General features: G+C 38.3%; 1 protein-coding gene across 2 annotated transcripts in view; it reads left to right on the plus strand.

Annotated features, from left to right (window-relative positions):
* The window catches only part of LOC111343650 (uncharacterized), a 42,051-nt gene extending 29,803 nt beyond the window's left edge, over positions 1-12,248 (plus strand). The window contains exons 46-70 of one of the 2 annotated variants that reach the window (XM_088759179.1): positions 1-139; positions 482-577; positions 751-988; positions 1,452-1,603; positions 1,948-2,175; positions 2,324-2,586; positions 2,760-2,868; positions 3,291-3,635; positions 3,794-3,832; positions 4,220-4,337; positions 4,468-4,539; positions 4,843-4,914; positions 5,050-5,121; positions 5,292-5,363; positions 5,464-5,535; positions 5,748-5,819; positions 6,011-6,082; positions 6,507-6,581; positions 6,704-7,749; positions 8,171-8,361; positions 8,855-9,026; positions 9,282-9,342; positions 9,456-9,660; positions 10,348-10,527; positions 10,634-12,248. In XM_088759179.1, coding sequence (XP_088615305.1) covers positions 1-139; positions 482-577; positions 751-988; positions 1,452-1,603; positions 1,948-2,175; positions 2,324-2,586; positions 2,760-2,868; positions 3,291-3,635; positions 3,794-3,832; positions 4,220-4,337; positions 4,468-4,539; positions 4,843-4,914; positions 5,050-5,121; positions 5,292-5,363; positions 5,464-5,535; positions 5,748-5,819; positions 6,011-6,082; positions 6,507-6,581; positions 6,704-7,749; positions 8,171-8,361; positions 8,855-9,026; positions 9,282-9,342; positions 9,456-9,660; positions 10,348-10,527; positions 10,634-10,756 — 4,284 coding nt within the window. In that variant the 3' untranslated portion in view covers positions 10,757-12,248. The remainder of the gene's footprint in view (positions 140-481; positions 578-750; positions 989-1,451; positions 1,604-1,947; positions 2,176-2,323; positions 2,587-2,759; positions 2,869-3,290; positions 3,636-3,793; positions 3,833-4,219; positions 4,338-4,467; positions 4,540-4,842; positions 4,915-5,049; positions 5,122-5,291; positions 5,364-5,463; positions 5,536-5,747; positions 5,820-6,010; positions 6,083-6,506; positions 6,582-6,703; positions 7,750-8,170; positions 8,362-8,854; positions 9,027-9,281; positions 9,343-9,455; positions 9,661-10,347; positions 10,528-10,633) is intronic. The other variant, XM_022950832.2, reaches the window with a different exon arrangement.
* Positions 12,249-14,167: the final 1,919 nt, after the last annotated feature.

Below are 14,167 nucleotides of genomic sequence, written 5' to 3' on the forward strand. Positions count from 1 at the left end.
GTTTTTGATGGGAACGTTGACCAACACACCGTTGTTTATAATGAGCTTGTCCCGCCCATCACAGCACCTTTCATCCGTTTTCGGCCAGTTGAATGGCATAGTCACATATCGATGCGAGTAGAACTTTATGGATGTCAAGGTAATTGCAGGATGTGTCACCTTTCTAAAAAACTTTCATTCAGTTCCCGGTCGAATTCCAATTAGTTAGGTTTGGTCTAGGAAGCGCACAATACCTTGCAACCTCGAAATAAAAAAGGATGCAAAGCGACTCTTAAAATTTTTTAGTTAAGTAGGTCTTGGAATTGATATTGAGGCTTCCAAGGAAGAACCTTAAAAGAGATTTTTTTTAGTACTGGCTATGGCTAAACGATCAAGCATTTTCGTTCAACACTGGATTTTTCTAGTAAGAGGATTTGATATTTCAAGGTGTCTTGTTCTTGATATGTGTGTTTAAGAAAAAAAAAACCTTCCACCCTTTTAGACGACCGTCCCTGTGACAAATCAGTAGACTGGTGTGGATGGAAAAACGTATATGGTTGGAAAAGAATCAAACAAAAGGATCTTGAGGTCTACAAAGGTACGTGATTACATTTTCAAAACGTTGATAAGAATTTTATATTTTATGTCGTTTGTTCTGATCAAAATAAAAAAAAAATATATCTGAGCATTTGTAGCGGATATTGAAGAAAGGATAATAATGAAGTTACAATAAGAATTAATCTGTTTTCGTCTTTGCTTTTTCCGTTTTAGGTCTCAGTGACGACAACAACTTCGAGGCTCATCTTCCTGACAGCGAGTATGGTTACATATCAGTTTCAGATGTAGTATTGGATGAATGCTGTTTCACCATTTGCTTTTGGTTGAAAACCGCTGATAGAGGCTTCTTTATGGAATATAAAACTGCGGGATCAGCCGAAGAAAACGAGGCTCTAGTTTTCGAAATCTATTATGGAGACACATTTTCCCTTCAAAGCGGTGGCAAGAGAAGGTATTCAAGAGGAATAGGTGTAGGGTTTTTTCTTGTCAGTGTTTAACTCACCACCTTCGTAATTACCTTGACAAAGATGAATCCTTAAAATGATCAATTGTTGCCAAGTTAACTGCCTAGAACCGTGGCTCGTCCATTGAGACATCTCTCTCTCTCTCTCTCTCTCTCTCTCTCTCTCTCTCTCTCTCTCTCTCTCTCTCTTCTCTCTCTCTCTCTCTCTCTCTCTCTCTCTCTCTCTCTCTCTCTCTCTCTCTGTTGCTTCATTTAAAGCTTAAGAAATGGCGTCAGCCAGTTACCAAATGTTGCAACCAGTCAAAATCAAGATAAATCATAGCTTTGCAAAAGCTAAAGATTTTCCACTTAAAGAAATTCTTTACTTGAATAAGACTAAGAAATCAAGTGGAAAAAAAGGAGAGTTGTATTAAAGTGAGTATGAACAGTGTATTTCGTTCTTTCTGCACAGCGAGCATTCAATGGACGTGATGGACTCCACCTGGCATCACGTGTGTGTCTCCTGGGATGGGAAAGTGAGACAGCTTGTAGTTTTCAAGGATGGTTATAGAAATTTCAAGTTAAATGACTTCTGGACGCCTCTACTTCAGAAGCCGAATAAGGGTATGAACCTTTTTTTTCTGGAGAAAAGAGGGGTGGGGGTGGGGATCTCATGTTTTGGCAGATGGTGATCTGTCTCTGAATTGTACTTGGATGTGAACAGGTTCAACGCAGGAATTGATGCTAAAAGATATTCAAGCTTAGTAGACAAACTAAGCCTAAAGGTGAACTATCTCGAGTTAGGTCTGATAATAGCGACCACTATAGTTTGCAGATAGAGCGTGGATGGCCTGTAATAAGAAAGACGCTTTACGATCAAATACCTCAGTCACTTTCACATAATTTGCATATTTTAAGCCGTCTAAACGAAGTCACCCTGAAAAAGAATGCTTTTATTTCGAAACCAGGAGTCGTGACGATTGGGTTTAGAAATAAGAGTGGAAATGCATCTGCTGTAATTGGTAGACTAAGTGGCTTTAATATTTGGAGTCTATTGGTCACGGAAAACGAGATACTGCGCATGTCATACGGTTGTGGAGAGGTGATTGGCAACGCAATGGACTGGGGAAAAGTTACAAATGGGCTGATTGGAGAAGTGGAAGTACGATCGCTTCCAACTTGCAACGATGATAAACGTAAGGCATACCTTGATAAACATCATTATTGTTATCGTTGCAGGCCAAACGTTAAGAAAAAAATTTTGTTGTGGTTTTTGTTTTGGTAGTAATCTCTTTACTTTATCAACGCGCCAATTTCTAAACATAGTATTTGTATGACCGCCAGGTGACAGGCTTGTGGTAGATACCGTCATTTCCAAGCCAAATGGAACTGCTGTTCTTGTGAGCCCGACGTACAAAAGATCAAGTGACGGGAAAAGCAGATGCTTGAGGTTTCGCTACATGCTACGGGGGTCTCGAAAGAAAATGTTGACAATTTTCCAGAAAATGGAAAGTTATAGTGAAATACCAATCTGGACTTGGAAACGCAACACAGGCCGGAACTGGGTTTATGGTCAAGTACCGCTGACCTCTACTTCGAAGTTTAAGGTAATATCAAAACTGTGGAACTTACTTCTACATTGGTACCAAAATAAACGATGTAGGCTATTAGTTCCTTCTGGTCAGCTGATGATATTGCTAATAAGATTCGAAACTTTGTTCTGCTCTTCTAGTGCTGCAATACCTGAAGGCATATAAACGAATTTCGTTTCCTCCTTTAGATTTTGATTAAAGGACAAAAAACCAGGAAGAAAGACTTGATCGCTGTAACAGGAATATATGTCGAAGAAGGACTTAATTGCAAACTAAGGCCACTGTCCGCAAAACAGGGTAACTCGCTTATACGTGTCTTGCCTTGCAATGTTACCACATTATGATTCTCTGTTAAATGATTTGTTATAGTTTTTATAGCGGCCGATAAAATCAGCTTTAAATATCAAAGAACGGAAGACTGCATCACTTTTTTAAACGTTTTCTGAGGATCACCTCCCTTATATTTCCTTTGGAACAAAGTTAAGCATTCATTTGATATGTTAGATATCACTTTCTTCAAGAAAGTAATAGCCCTTCGTGACTTGCCTTTGTAGCTACTCTTCAGAAAATTCGATTTATTACACTTATCGACTCTTTGCTATGCTGTTTATTTATCTAGGTTTTGCTGTTTTATCTGTTCGATCTTTTTCTTTATTCTGTGTTGTTCTGTCTGTTTATGTAAAGTATACACTATCTCTCTATATATTTCTATTTTACAGCTTGCAATGAGGACTTAACCAATCCATCAGGATATATCTTTTCGCCGACCTATTCCGGCATGGTTCCCTATGATATCGCTTGCACGTGGTACATTACCGTTCCGCGCAATAACAAAATTCGCTTGGAGTTCCAAGATTTTCGTCTTCCAGACCATCCCACGTGCGACGGCTGCAGTCTTCAAATTTTTGATGGAAGCGAAACGTCTGCTCCTATGATTGGTCGATTCTGCGGTTATTTGTATCCTCCTATTGTGGTTTCTTCGTCAAATCATCTCAGGATTGCTCTGCGTTGCGCTGCCAATTCATACACAGCAAGATTCAAGATTTTCTATAACTCCACGGCGGGTATGAAGCACTATATCTCATTGAATTTTCCCCGCAATCAACCATTTTTTTAAGGTCTCTCCCTCTTTCAGAGTTCTGATTGAAAAAAGAAGATATAGTAATTACATGAATATGTCACGCTATAATTTCATGTTGCCATTTACTTTTCAATTTTTCAGCTAACGAAGATTTAGAGTCGTCCTGTTCACTCCAGCAAGGTACACAAAGATCCTTGAGATATTTTTTCCATATGAGTTTGGGCTTACGTTTTGTAAGACTGTAGCAGTTTTAACGAGTGAATTTATCAATTAGACTTATTGTCGGGTACTACCAGATTTCTTGTTAGGTAAGTACCGTTTTCTGTGCAAAGCTAATTCGAAAAATAGCTACCTAATTGAGTCTTTGTTCAGGCTTTTGTCCCAGAACTACAAGCGTCTTGGTGCTTGTTTTCGTTTTAACTTGCAAAAAAGGTAAAGTCTGTTTACGAGCCTAGTGGCCCATTAGGCCGGTGCTTAACTCCGGTTTCTAACTTGCAAACGATGATCTTAAATCACTAGTGCTTATCGATCAAAACCAATGAGCTTGTGTCTTGCAATCTGTCTAAGAATGCCCATCAAGCTGCAGATGTGAAGAGTTTGGTGGAGAAATAGACAAGAGGATCCTGGTGAGAGGAGAAGATTTACTGAGTGTACCGAATGATCTTCCAACAAACGTCGGAGCAGTGTATGTAACATTTGGGGTTCTTTAACCCTCACTTTTCGTTTTATCATCTTCTCTTTTCCAAAAATAAAATTAACAGTTCCTTCCTCGTGTTTCTCCAAGTAACCGATATTCTTGCTACTTGTTTAAAAAGGTTTTTTGGCCAAAACCGGATCTCCCAATTACGCGAGGAGGACTTTGCAAACCTCTTGAAATTGGAATATATGTAAGTAAACATGTAACATTTTTTTTTTTGAGATTGGACAATACTTTGTTGCAGAGACTGTATGAATATTGAAAATTTTTCGATCAGTAATCAAGATAGTGGCTAAGACAACCATATGATTTCCTTAAACAACGCCTTGACTAACAGTTTTCGGGCGAAAGGAGCTTTCGTTGTCTCTGTACTTTCTGGACAAAGACGAAAAAAAAATTTCTCTTTTTAAAACTCAATCCCTTTGATCTGAGCTTAAAGCTGTTGTGTCACTGTTTTGAAAAAAGTTGTCAATTCTTTCTTTCTCTTCGTCAGTGATGTGAGCTTCAACACCCTGCTTCACGTGGATGAGGACAGCTTTCAAAATTTGACATTCGTTAAGACACTGTAAGCATTAAGTAGTTATTATTTTCAAAGTGACTGAGTAACTTTTCCGCCCTCGATTCTAGAGAAACGTCGATGATCACGTGGATACACAAAATACATTTTATAACAATCGATATATTCACTTATTTGTCGCAGGAGACTTAATTTTAATTTTCTTCGAGCTCTTCCTGTTGGGGCCCTCAAAGGATTATCCAATTTACGTGTACTGTGAGTATTTCGTGTAAATAATGTCATTCTCGTACTTCTTATGCGTTCTTTACAAGACACAAATGTGTTCAGATCGAAAAAAACATTTTCGAGAGAGAATACGGGTAAGGGAGAATTAAGTTATCTACCTCTTTTTAAGTGAATAAAAGGGATTGACTACTTTCTTTCAGTGACTTAGGAAGGAACCTTCTTCGGGTTGTATTCAGCGAGATGCTCGATGGACTTTCGAATTTGGAAATTTTGTATGTACTCATTTTTAGACCAATTAGTTTTTGTTGTTATATTATAGTTATAAGTCTATAATAATCAGCCAAATCATATTTTCTCTTGGTTTTGTTACAGGAGTCTTCGCTCTAACCAAATCGAGCGGTTGGAATATGGTGCTTTTAGGAATAAAAGCAACATGACTCATTTGTAAGTACATTTGAGTGGTTCTCAGGTCACTCAGATCAGACTTAGACGCTCAGTTTTCAATAAAGCCAATACAAACTGATTTTAAATTTGATCGAAAAAGCTTAATGCGATCAATGCAATATATGATTGGCTATTAGAGTGCTGGTCTTAAGCTAAGTCAGCAGAAACATCTTGCTCTTTTGTTTGTTTGTTTCATTCTTGTTTCTTTGTAGGTACCTACAAGATAACAAGCTCAAAGAAGTATCAAATGGGATGTTCAAAGATCTTCTTAAACTTAAACTTTTGTGAGTGCATTTTAATGTCATACTTAGAGTCCAAAACCTGAGAGTTAATTTGTGCATTTGTCATTAATTTTTTTTTCTAATTTGTTGCTGTCGTGGTCTTTAGTATTTGTGTTGTTATCTTTGTTGTAAGCGCTGGTAAAACACTTGCTTCTTTTTAATTATTCTTATCTTACCAACTTACAACTCACCAGAAATCTCAGCACAAACAGACTGAGGACTGTTTCTAAGGAAACTTTTCAAGGGTTGCAGTCGCTTGAGTATCTGTAAGTGTTTGACTTTGCTGAGCAAAAGTGAATTACTTACTTACCTACTTAGGGTTTGCACTTTGCTGTAAGACGTTGTTAGCATTTGATCAGTCAGTTAATGATTTTCTTTCGAAGAACTGTGAATTCGAAATTTAAAGCTTATTTGAAAGGAAAATGCCCCTAGTCGTATTTTTAAGGATTTATTGCAGTTGATGAATACTTTCTTGAAACGATTTTTAAACTCAATCATTAAAAAAGGTCGAGGATAAAATTATTTGGGAAAAAGAATTGATTTGATCAAAAGTAGAAATGAACAAATTCGCTTTTGAATGGATAAATAATAGCCTAAGTCAGTTTGATAGAAATGTCATATGCATCAGTAAATTTGGTAATGGACAGGGTGGAAAGTGTTCTTCTTGACTTTTTTCGTTCATAAATTCAGGTACCTGGATAAAAACGAACTTACCCTGAAAGTACCCCCAGATGCGTTCAATGACCTCAAGAACCTGCGATATTTGTGAGTCATTTGTTTAACAATCCTCGTCAGTCTAAATTGCTTGCAATTGGTTTTGTCCAGGACATCGATGTGGAATAATGACAGGAATTAAAGCAAAGTTTCCCTCTTTACAATTCTAACAGGAAACTGGATCACTTCATACTATGTTGCTACGCCAAGAAGTCAATTGGAGGAGTGGATTGCGAATCCCCAGTCAATGAATTCTCAAGTTGCGATGACCTCATGAAAAATAAAACTCTCCAAACTTGCATCTGGATTCTGGGAATCCTTGCTTTCTTTGGTAATCTGCTTGTCATACTATGGCGGATAGTTGATACAGAAGAGAACAGGGTCCACTCGTTCTTGCTGAAAAATCTAGCGCTTGCCGACATGTTCATGGGTGTTTATCTGTTGGCAATTGCAATTATGGACGCAAGGTGGCAAGGAGAATATTTTAAGCACGACCATGAATGGAGGTCTGGTTGGGGTTGTCGAATAATTGGAGTTCTCTCGATGCTGTCCAGTGAGGTATCTGTACTAATTCTAACAATCATCACAATGGACAGATTCATTTGCATCGTCTTCCCGTTCAAATTCCGTCGCCTGACGTACAAATCCGCCGTATTTACCTGCACTGGAGTGTGGGTATTTGGAATAGTCATCTCCGTGATTCCAATCACTGGACTGAACTATTTTTATGACAAAAGCGGTGATTTTGGTTTCTACAGTCGTTCAGCGGTTTGCCTTCCGCTTCAGCTATCTGAAGGAACCCCAGCCGGTTGGGAATACTCCACCTCCTTTTTCATCGGGATGAATTTCATTTCTTTCACCTTTATCCTGGTGGCGTACCTCTCGATGTTTCTGACGGTGAAACGTGTAACCCACGCTGTTCGATCGACGAATTTAAACAGAGAATCTGCTATGGCAAAGAGACTTGTTTTCATAGTGATGACAGACTTCTGCTGCTGGATGCCCATAATAATTATCAGCATTTTGTCACTGACAGGAAATTTCAATGATCCAGACAAAATTGCCTACGTGTGGATTGCAGTGTTTGTTCTTCCTCTCAATTCCTCCCTTAATCCAATCCTTTACACGTTTTCCACCGATAGAGCAAAACGCAGCTTAAGCCATAAGGGGAAAAATGTCACTGGTTTTGTTATGAAGACTCTGAACAGACGTACTGAAGGTGGGTAAATCTGTTAAAGAATAATTTAGTGATCAGATTCTGCATGCTTTACTCATCTAAATTGTTCAAAGAAGACATAGAAATGATCTTGTTCGGCTGTAGTTTAAGAGTACTATTTCCCATCGTCTTCTCGAACAACAAATTGCTGCAAAGATAGGAAATTAAGAGAAAACATAACACAAACGTGGGACAAAACCGCCAGGAAGCGGTTTCAATTGAAGGCTAATAACAATCACCCCATGATGCATCAGAGGCGACCTAACTAGACTAGTTGATTTAGTAATTGATTAGGCACAACGCTTGTTTTGAAACTCACAGTATGAATGACGTTGTGTCCCAGTTACCATAAGATCCTTTTCATTCTTCTATCTTAAAGCGTAACTTTATTCATGGACAGTACCCTATTCTTTTTCTTTTGAAGATCGATCGTCCAACGCCTCGAACATGTCTGGAAAAACGTTGCTTTCAAAAGTCCTTTCCATTTCCAGCCCCAAGCCAAAAGTGAGGGAAATGAAAAAGCCGCAGCCCGAGATTGTTGTTGTGCAAGCTAATCTGAAGCTTATTGAAGAAGTAAATATCTTCAAGGATGATACTGTTGGAAAACAATCCACAGTAAGTACTTCTCCGTGAAAATCAAAATGACACTTTTATGGCTACAGACCAGAGACGATCAAGTTAAGAGACTTAATCTCCCACTGTGTTGGCCGTATTTCCACTTAAGATGGAAGAAGAGCCTAAACAGAACCAATCTTGTGTTTCGTATTTGTCTTTGGTTGGCACTTACTCCCTGTGGGAGCCGAGAAACATTTCCCTCGATCGATGGAGAGTCTTTGAATCGAGCAAGGCTTCTTTGACGAATACATCGTTTTTGTCTCATATTTTAAAGATTCTCTAGAAAAGACCTTTCTCATGCCAATTTCTTGAACTTTTCTGAAAAAGTTAATAAATCTTGCTCTGATTAATTTCCTATCAACCAAGTTTATGCAAGGATTTTGCGTGTCTTACAAACATTTGACAAGTAGTACTCCCATTGTCACTATTTACCATTTCCATGTATGACGTGTACCAATGATTATATGTACCATTTCACTTCTCGCCTCTACAGGGCTATGTTACTGCTTGGTGTGAGGTAGGAGGTGCTTTCAATATTGTGTTGCTAAAGTACTTTGGAAAAGGAATGAAGGAGGAGTGGACTCGGGAAGTGGCTATAGTACAGCACTTTTCTTGTGACAAGAAGCCTCAGTCCAATGTGTTACAATATCGGTGGCACTCCAAAAGTAAGTGAACCTTACCTTTATAATATAACTACCAGTTGTTAGAATTACCATCTCCACTTTTCTCACAATATTTAAAAATGCCAGATTACCTCACAGCTCTCTGCAACATAAAGATGTTTTTTCCCTTTTGTTGCTATTAGAGAATCAACTAGGAGAAAATTGGGGGTGGGATTTGCGCTTTGGAGGTTTTTTTCTTACTTCATAGGTATGTATTTTATTGTAACTCTGGAGTTTTCTGTGGTATTTTTTCCTCAGCTAACGACCTGAATATTGAGCACGGCAAAACGAAGATTGATGCTCTACAAGGAAAAAGTTTGTGAGTCATAAATGAATGAGTGCTCTATAATCAAACATATTTAAATCTCCATACATTTGGTTTCAAGTAATATAAAGGATTTTGAATGATGTCTTTTCTTTTTTTTCCGAAAGCCTGATATGTTACGACTTTGTGTCAAGTTCAACCCTGGAAGATTTCATTTGTGAGAAAGGAACTGTCATTGACTTCGAGTCAATTTGTACAGTAGCCTGTGACGTCTTAGGTGCATTAGAAGAACTACAGGAACTTGGAGTACTTCATAACAATATCACAACACGTAACATTCTGATCAGCCAGTGCGCTAGGGTTAGTAAAGTGGTAAAAGAACTAGTTTCTTCTACAGTCATTCTCACTTTCCGAGTAAGGTAATAAGCCTACAGAGTGTTACGTGACCGGTAGATCACATATATAGCACAGAGATTTTTTGCGAGTCCGAAGCGAAATCACGAGCGTCGGTCAGAGGAGAAATGCTCCTGCAAACTTTTTCTTTCATAGACAATGATCTCGTTCTTTAGTTGATATTCAAGGAAACTTCGCTTTGAAAGGCCTCGAAGTTTCCTTGCTCAAAATTTCCTTCGAGCTTTCGAAAATATTTCTTGGGAACAAAGCACATTTCGCTTGCATCGCTTTTTCGATTCGGAATACTGTATGTCATATCTTTGATTGCTTACAAATCGATCATCTAAACTTCTGCTTCCTTCATAAGGCATTTATTTGCTTGTTTTGGTCGGAGAGAAGTTATGGTTATTGCCTCTAGAATTTACTTTTATTGTTATGGGTGTAGCTATAGTGTATGATGTATTGTATTAGGACCCAGATTCCCCATCAGTGGTGCATGTAACGCCTGATTGTAGTTGTTAAAGACCACGAGTCGTTGAGGCGGAATAAAGCCATCGTTTAAGGTCAAATCCGTTGTAACCCTCCATTATTTTCCGACCAGATCGGTCACAACAATGGGTTGGAGAGAAGTTATGGTTATTGCCTCCATGCATTTGCTTTTCACAGATTCCTCCAATCAAAGCAATCTTGGGTGGATTCTCTCGTGCGTCCACGGTGAATGAAGAGAGCGCGTTCACAAACCATGCTATGGATGAACAAAGTTGTTTTGGTAGCCATGTTGAGAAGTTTGGAAAATTGTTGGCCACACTATTGGGACACTGCCATGGCTCTAGTGAACAGTCCAAGGTAAACATCGATAAGTTAAATGAATTTAAGTTAAAAGTTACTGCCTCGATGGTAACAAAGATACGCAATGACCGAGGAACATATGTTTTCTTTTTTTCTCCAAAAGCTACATGAAATTATGAACCTCTGTTTTGAAAAAACACCAGAGAAGAGGCCCACAGCACGTTGCCTCCGAGAACTCTTGGAAGAGGTGTGGTGCACCAAGGGATTCAGTGATTCATTTGTTTGATCAAACATATGGACAAAAACAATTCATAACTTTATAATACATATATTGGTTGAGCTTTTGAAAAACCCATAAGTTTGTCCATCTCTGATAGCAGTAGGGTATAGGCCATAAGCAAAAGAAATGTTTAGTTTACCAATAACGGTACAGCACACTACAATAAAGTGCAATAGTGATTCTGTGTTGTAAATAGTTTGAGATTATGTGCAGTGTTTTGGTACGAAATGTATATTCAGTTAGGAAAATAGAGAGTCTGGAAAATGCTCATTTTCTGAAGAGCCCTACAGTAATCTGAGCTCATTGTGTTGCTCCGTACGTAGTGTTACTTTTTATCCTTCATGTTGAATCAGATTAGTAAACTTTTAAACCTAAACAAACGGTAATGGACACTGTACTCGTAATTTCCCTTAAAAATATTTACACCTCAGATCGTCTACGTATGCTTAGGGCTCCCTATAGAATATTCTTTGACTCTTATACAAAGGTACAAGATCCTCAATTTCCAAGGTCTAAATTTCAGCTCTCGTAATGCCCTAATAGTCACAAAACTAATAAAACACTCAGTGAAAACCCTGAATACTCTTTATGTACGCAATCATTATTTATAGTTTGTTCACTTGCCAAGGACAAAGGAAAGCATTATTCGCTGTTGCTCGCCATTATGCCCTTGTCCTGCTCTTTTGAAGTCGATTTGTAGTCCGATTCAAAAGTGATTTCCCTTTCCCAAGCGAGTAAAACCCAACTCATTCACTACACATTTAGTGGTTTAACTGAAGTTTCCGAACTGAATGGTCAAAGAACTAAACTGGAACACAAAATCTAACAGTTATCGGGAAGAAGGTCAACTTGTTTCGGAAGGGCGTAATCAATCGTATGCAATGCTGGGCTGTTGTTGATTGGGATTATGCTAATTTTACTACGCGGGAGGGGGTCTGGTACGAATCGCTTGCTTGTGCTAATCGAGCGATCAGTTGCGATGTTTAATTAGAGAGGTTCAAAAACCAAATTTAGACGGTAACTTGAATTGGTCAAACCACGGCAACTGGACTTAACTGTGAAATTTCTTTTTTTTTTAATCTTATGAACAAAAGGTGATTCTTTTTAGGAGACACTTAATTTTTATTCAGCTGACCATTATGTCTATAGTCTAGTAGTCTAGCACCACTGACTCTGATCTGAAGGATGTGCCTTTAATTCTATCTTAGCAGTCCAACAAAAGACGTTGGAGTGTAAAACTGTTTTTCTGGTTTAACTGACTCCAAACTCCATGGCCAAGTTTATTTCGCACTATTCAAATTAATACAGTACAAGAGGACTTATTGAACTAGGTGAACTTGGAGAAGATAATGAGAAGTAGATATCGTGCATGTTTGTATATTTGTGCACAGTGATCAAAGCAGCCGTAGCTTTCGTTAACTGACAGTACATTAGGCAACATTAACAACTAATGAGTCCAATCGAACATATCGTAGAAAGAAATAAAGATGAAAACTTAGGATAAAACTTGCTGTGCTAGGATAAAGCTAAGACAAATAAATATAAACGGGTAATGATAAAAAGCTAGCGCAGATTTCCCTCCAGTTGTATACTGTTGTCTTTAACTTGCATTTATTGTTATAAAGGTGCTTTATATCACTATGACAACATTTTTTTTCAATTACAACTCGTGGTTTTAATAATGTGTGCTTTTATTAGTTTCCTGCGCTGACAAAAGCTTGTTTACAAATAAGGATTTAAGAACATTGTTTTTCGGTTGACTGTTTAATTGGAGTTTCCTGGAAAAAAATTTCAACTCGTATGGCAACAAGTATTTTTTCAGAGTTTCAAGCCGAAATCAGTTTCTTTACTTGAAAAAAAAAAAAAAAAAAAAAAATTCAGTCTCGAGGTAGGAGCAATATTAAATTCTATGGTGTCTGTGGCGTTAAGGAGGCTGGATATAGCTTTCGCTTTTCTGATGCAAGAAATTTCAACTAAAATTACGAAGCTTAGCTTTAACGAATCGCGATCACATTTTCCCCTGAAATAAAGATATTATTGAAGAATCAGTTTGTTTTGAATTGTTGTGAAAAATTCTTTGCCATCGCAACGTTGCTGGCTTGCAAACGTTGCAACGTTGCTGGGTCCAAAATTGGACTTGACTTGAATTTTCTTTAAAACTGGACGGTGAATTTATTTTAGATTCTGCATGCGTCTATTGACTTTCTTGGTCTACTTAACTGTTAAGTTTAAAAAAATTCTGTCAGAAAGTTTAAGGAAAAGAGGCCTTTTTTAGAATTCATCGTTAACTTTTTTTCCCTCTGACGGAATTTTTTCGAATTTTTGTAAAACACGCACAGAGCCGTTCAAAGTTAACATGTAAAAAATAAAAAAAATTCACCGAGCGGAAACGGAAATACGTAAGTCTATAGTTTCAAATTTCCGAAAATTTCGACTGGACAAGATGGGTAATTGCGCATGCGCAACATTTGTATCACGCCACGACATTTGCCACGGCGCCACGAGGGTTTGGACGTCTTGTTCGCCGAACGTCCTTCGTGCTCTTCTAAAGAGCTTTATTTTGCTAAGAGAGGTTTACCTTCTGGATGGATTGCGACCGGAAATGGCTGCTGTTCTATTTGCCTTCAAAGTGCTGGATTATTTTGTGCAGTGTCGGGATGTTTTGTTCCTCTTGGAGCTGATCGATGAGATGTGGTCGGCGATTTGCTAAAAATGGAGACCAGTGCTTCCTTCCCACCGTTGTTGTAAAGATCTTTTGAGTCATCGTGATACAGACCGCGTTTTGCAATTTTCTGAATGATGTTTTCTTTGACGAGGAGTCCGTTATCGCCATGTGAATAGAGCTTGTCTTTGAAAGTTTGCATGCGTTCGTGGCGTCCGTCAAGAAATCCCATGTCTTCGAAAGCGAAGGAGGGGGATTTCACATTGCTGTTGTTTACAATGTCAGCGCTTGTTAGCTGCTACGGGGATTGAAAGAGGACACAGTGGAGGGCACGTACATCTTCCAAAGCATCGTGTGCGTTGAAATCTTCATAAAAAACAGCTTAATACACAGAAGGGAGATTGTTTTTTTTATATGGTTTTCCGTCAGGATTGAGAAGAGTGTTACCACCTTTGGCGAGTGTTTTGATGAGTTTATGGCTAGAAAAACACTTTCTTCGACCGATAATGTTTCTTTACTTTGAATTTCCAGCACATCGTAGGAGTGTCGAACACAGAAGAATTATGGCCGATGAAAACGGTGTGACAATGCGTACTGCTACAAAGGAAAGTGGTAAATGATTGAAGACATTCGCTCAGGAGTGTACTGGAACATTCTCTTTGAGCAAAGTTCTCTCACCATCCACAGCTTTGACAGTGACTTGTTTACACGAGAAGCGTAGCTGCTGATATTGCAGATAGGTAGCACATATTTAG

Source organism: Stylophora pistillata, chromosome 4 (genome assembly GCF_964205215.1).
Source record: "Stylophora pistillata chromosome 4, jaStyPist1.2, whole genome shotgun sequence".
NCBI lineage: Eukaryota > Metazoa > Cnidaria > Anthozoa > Scleractinia > Pocilloporidae > Stylophora > Stylophora pistillata.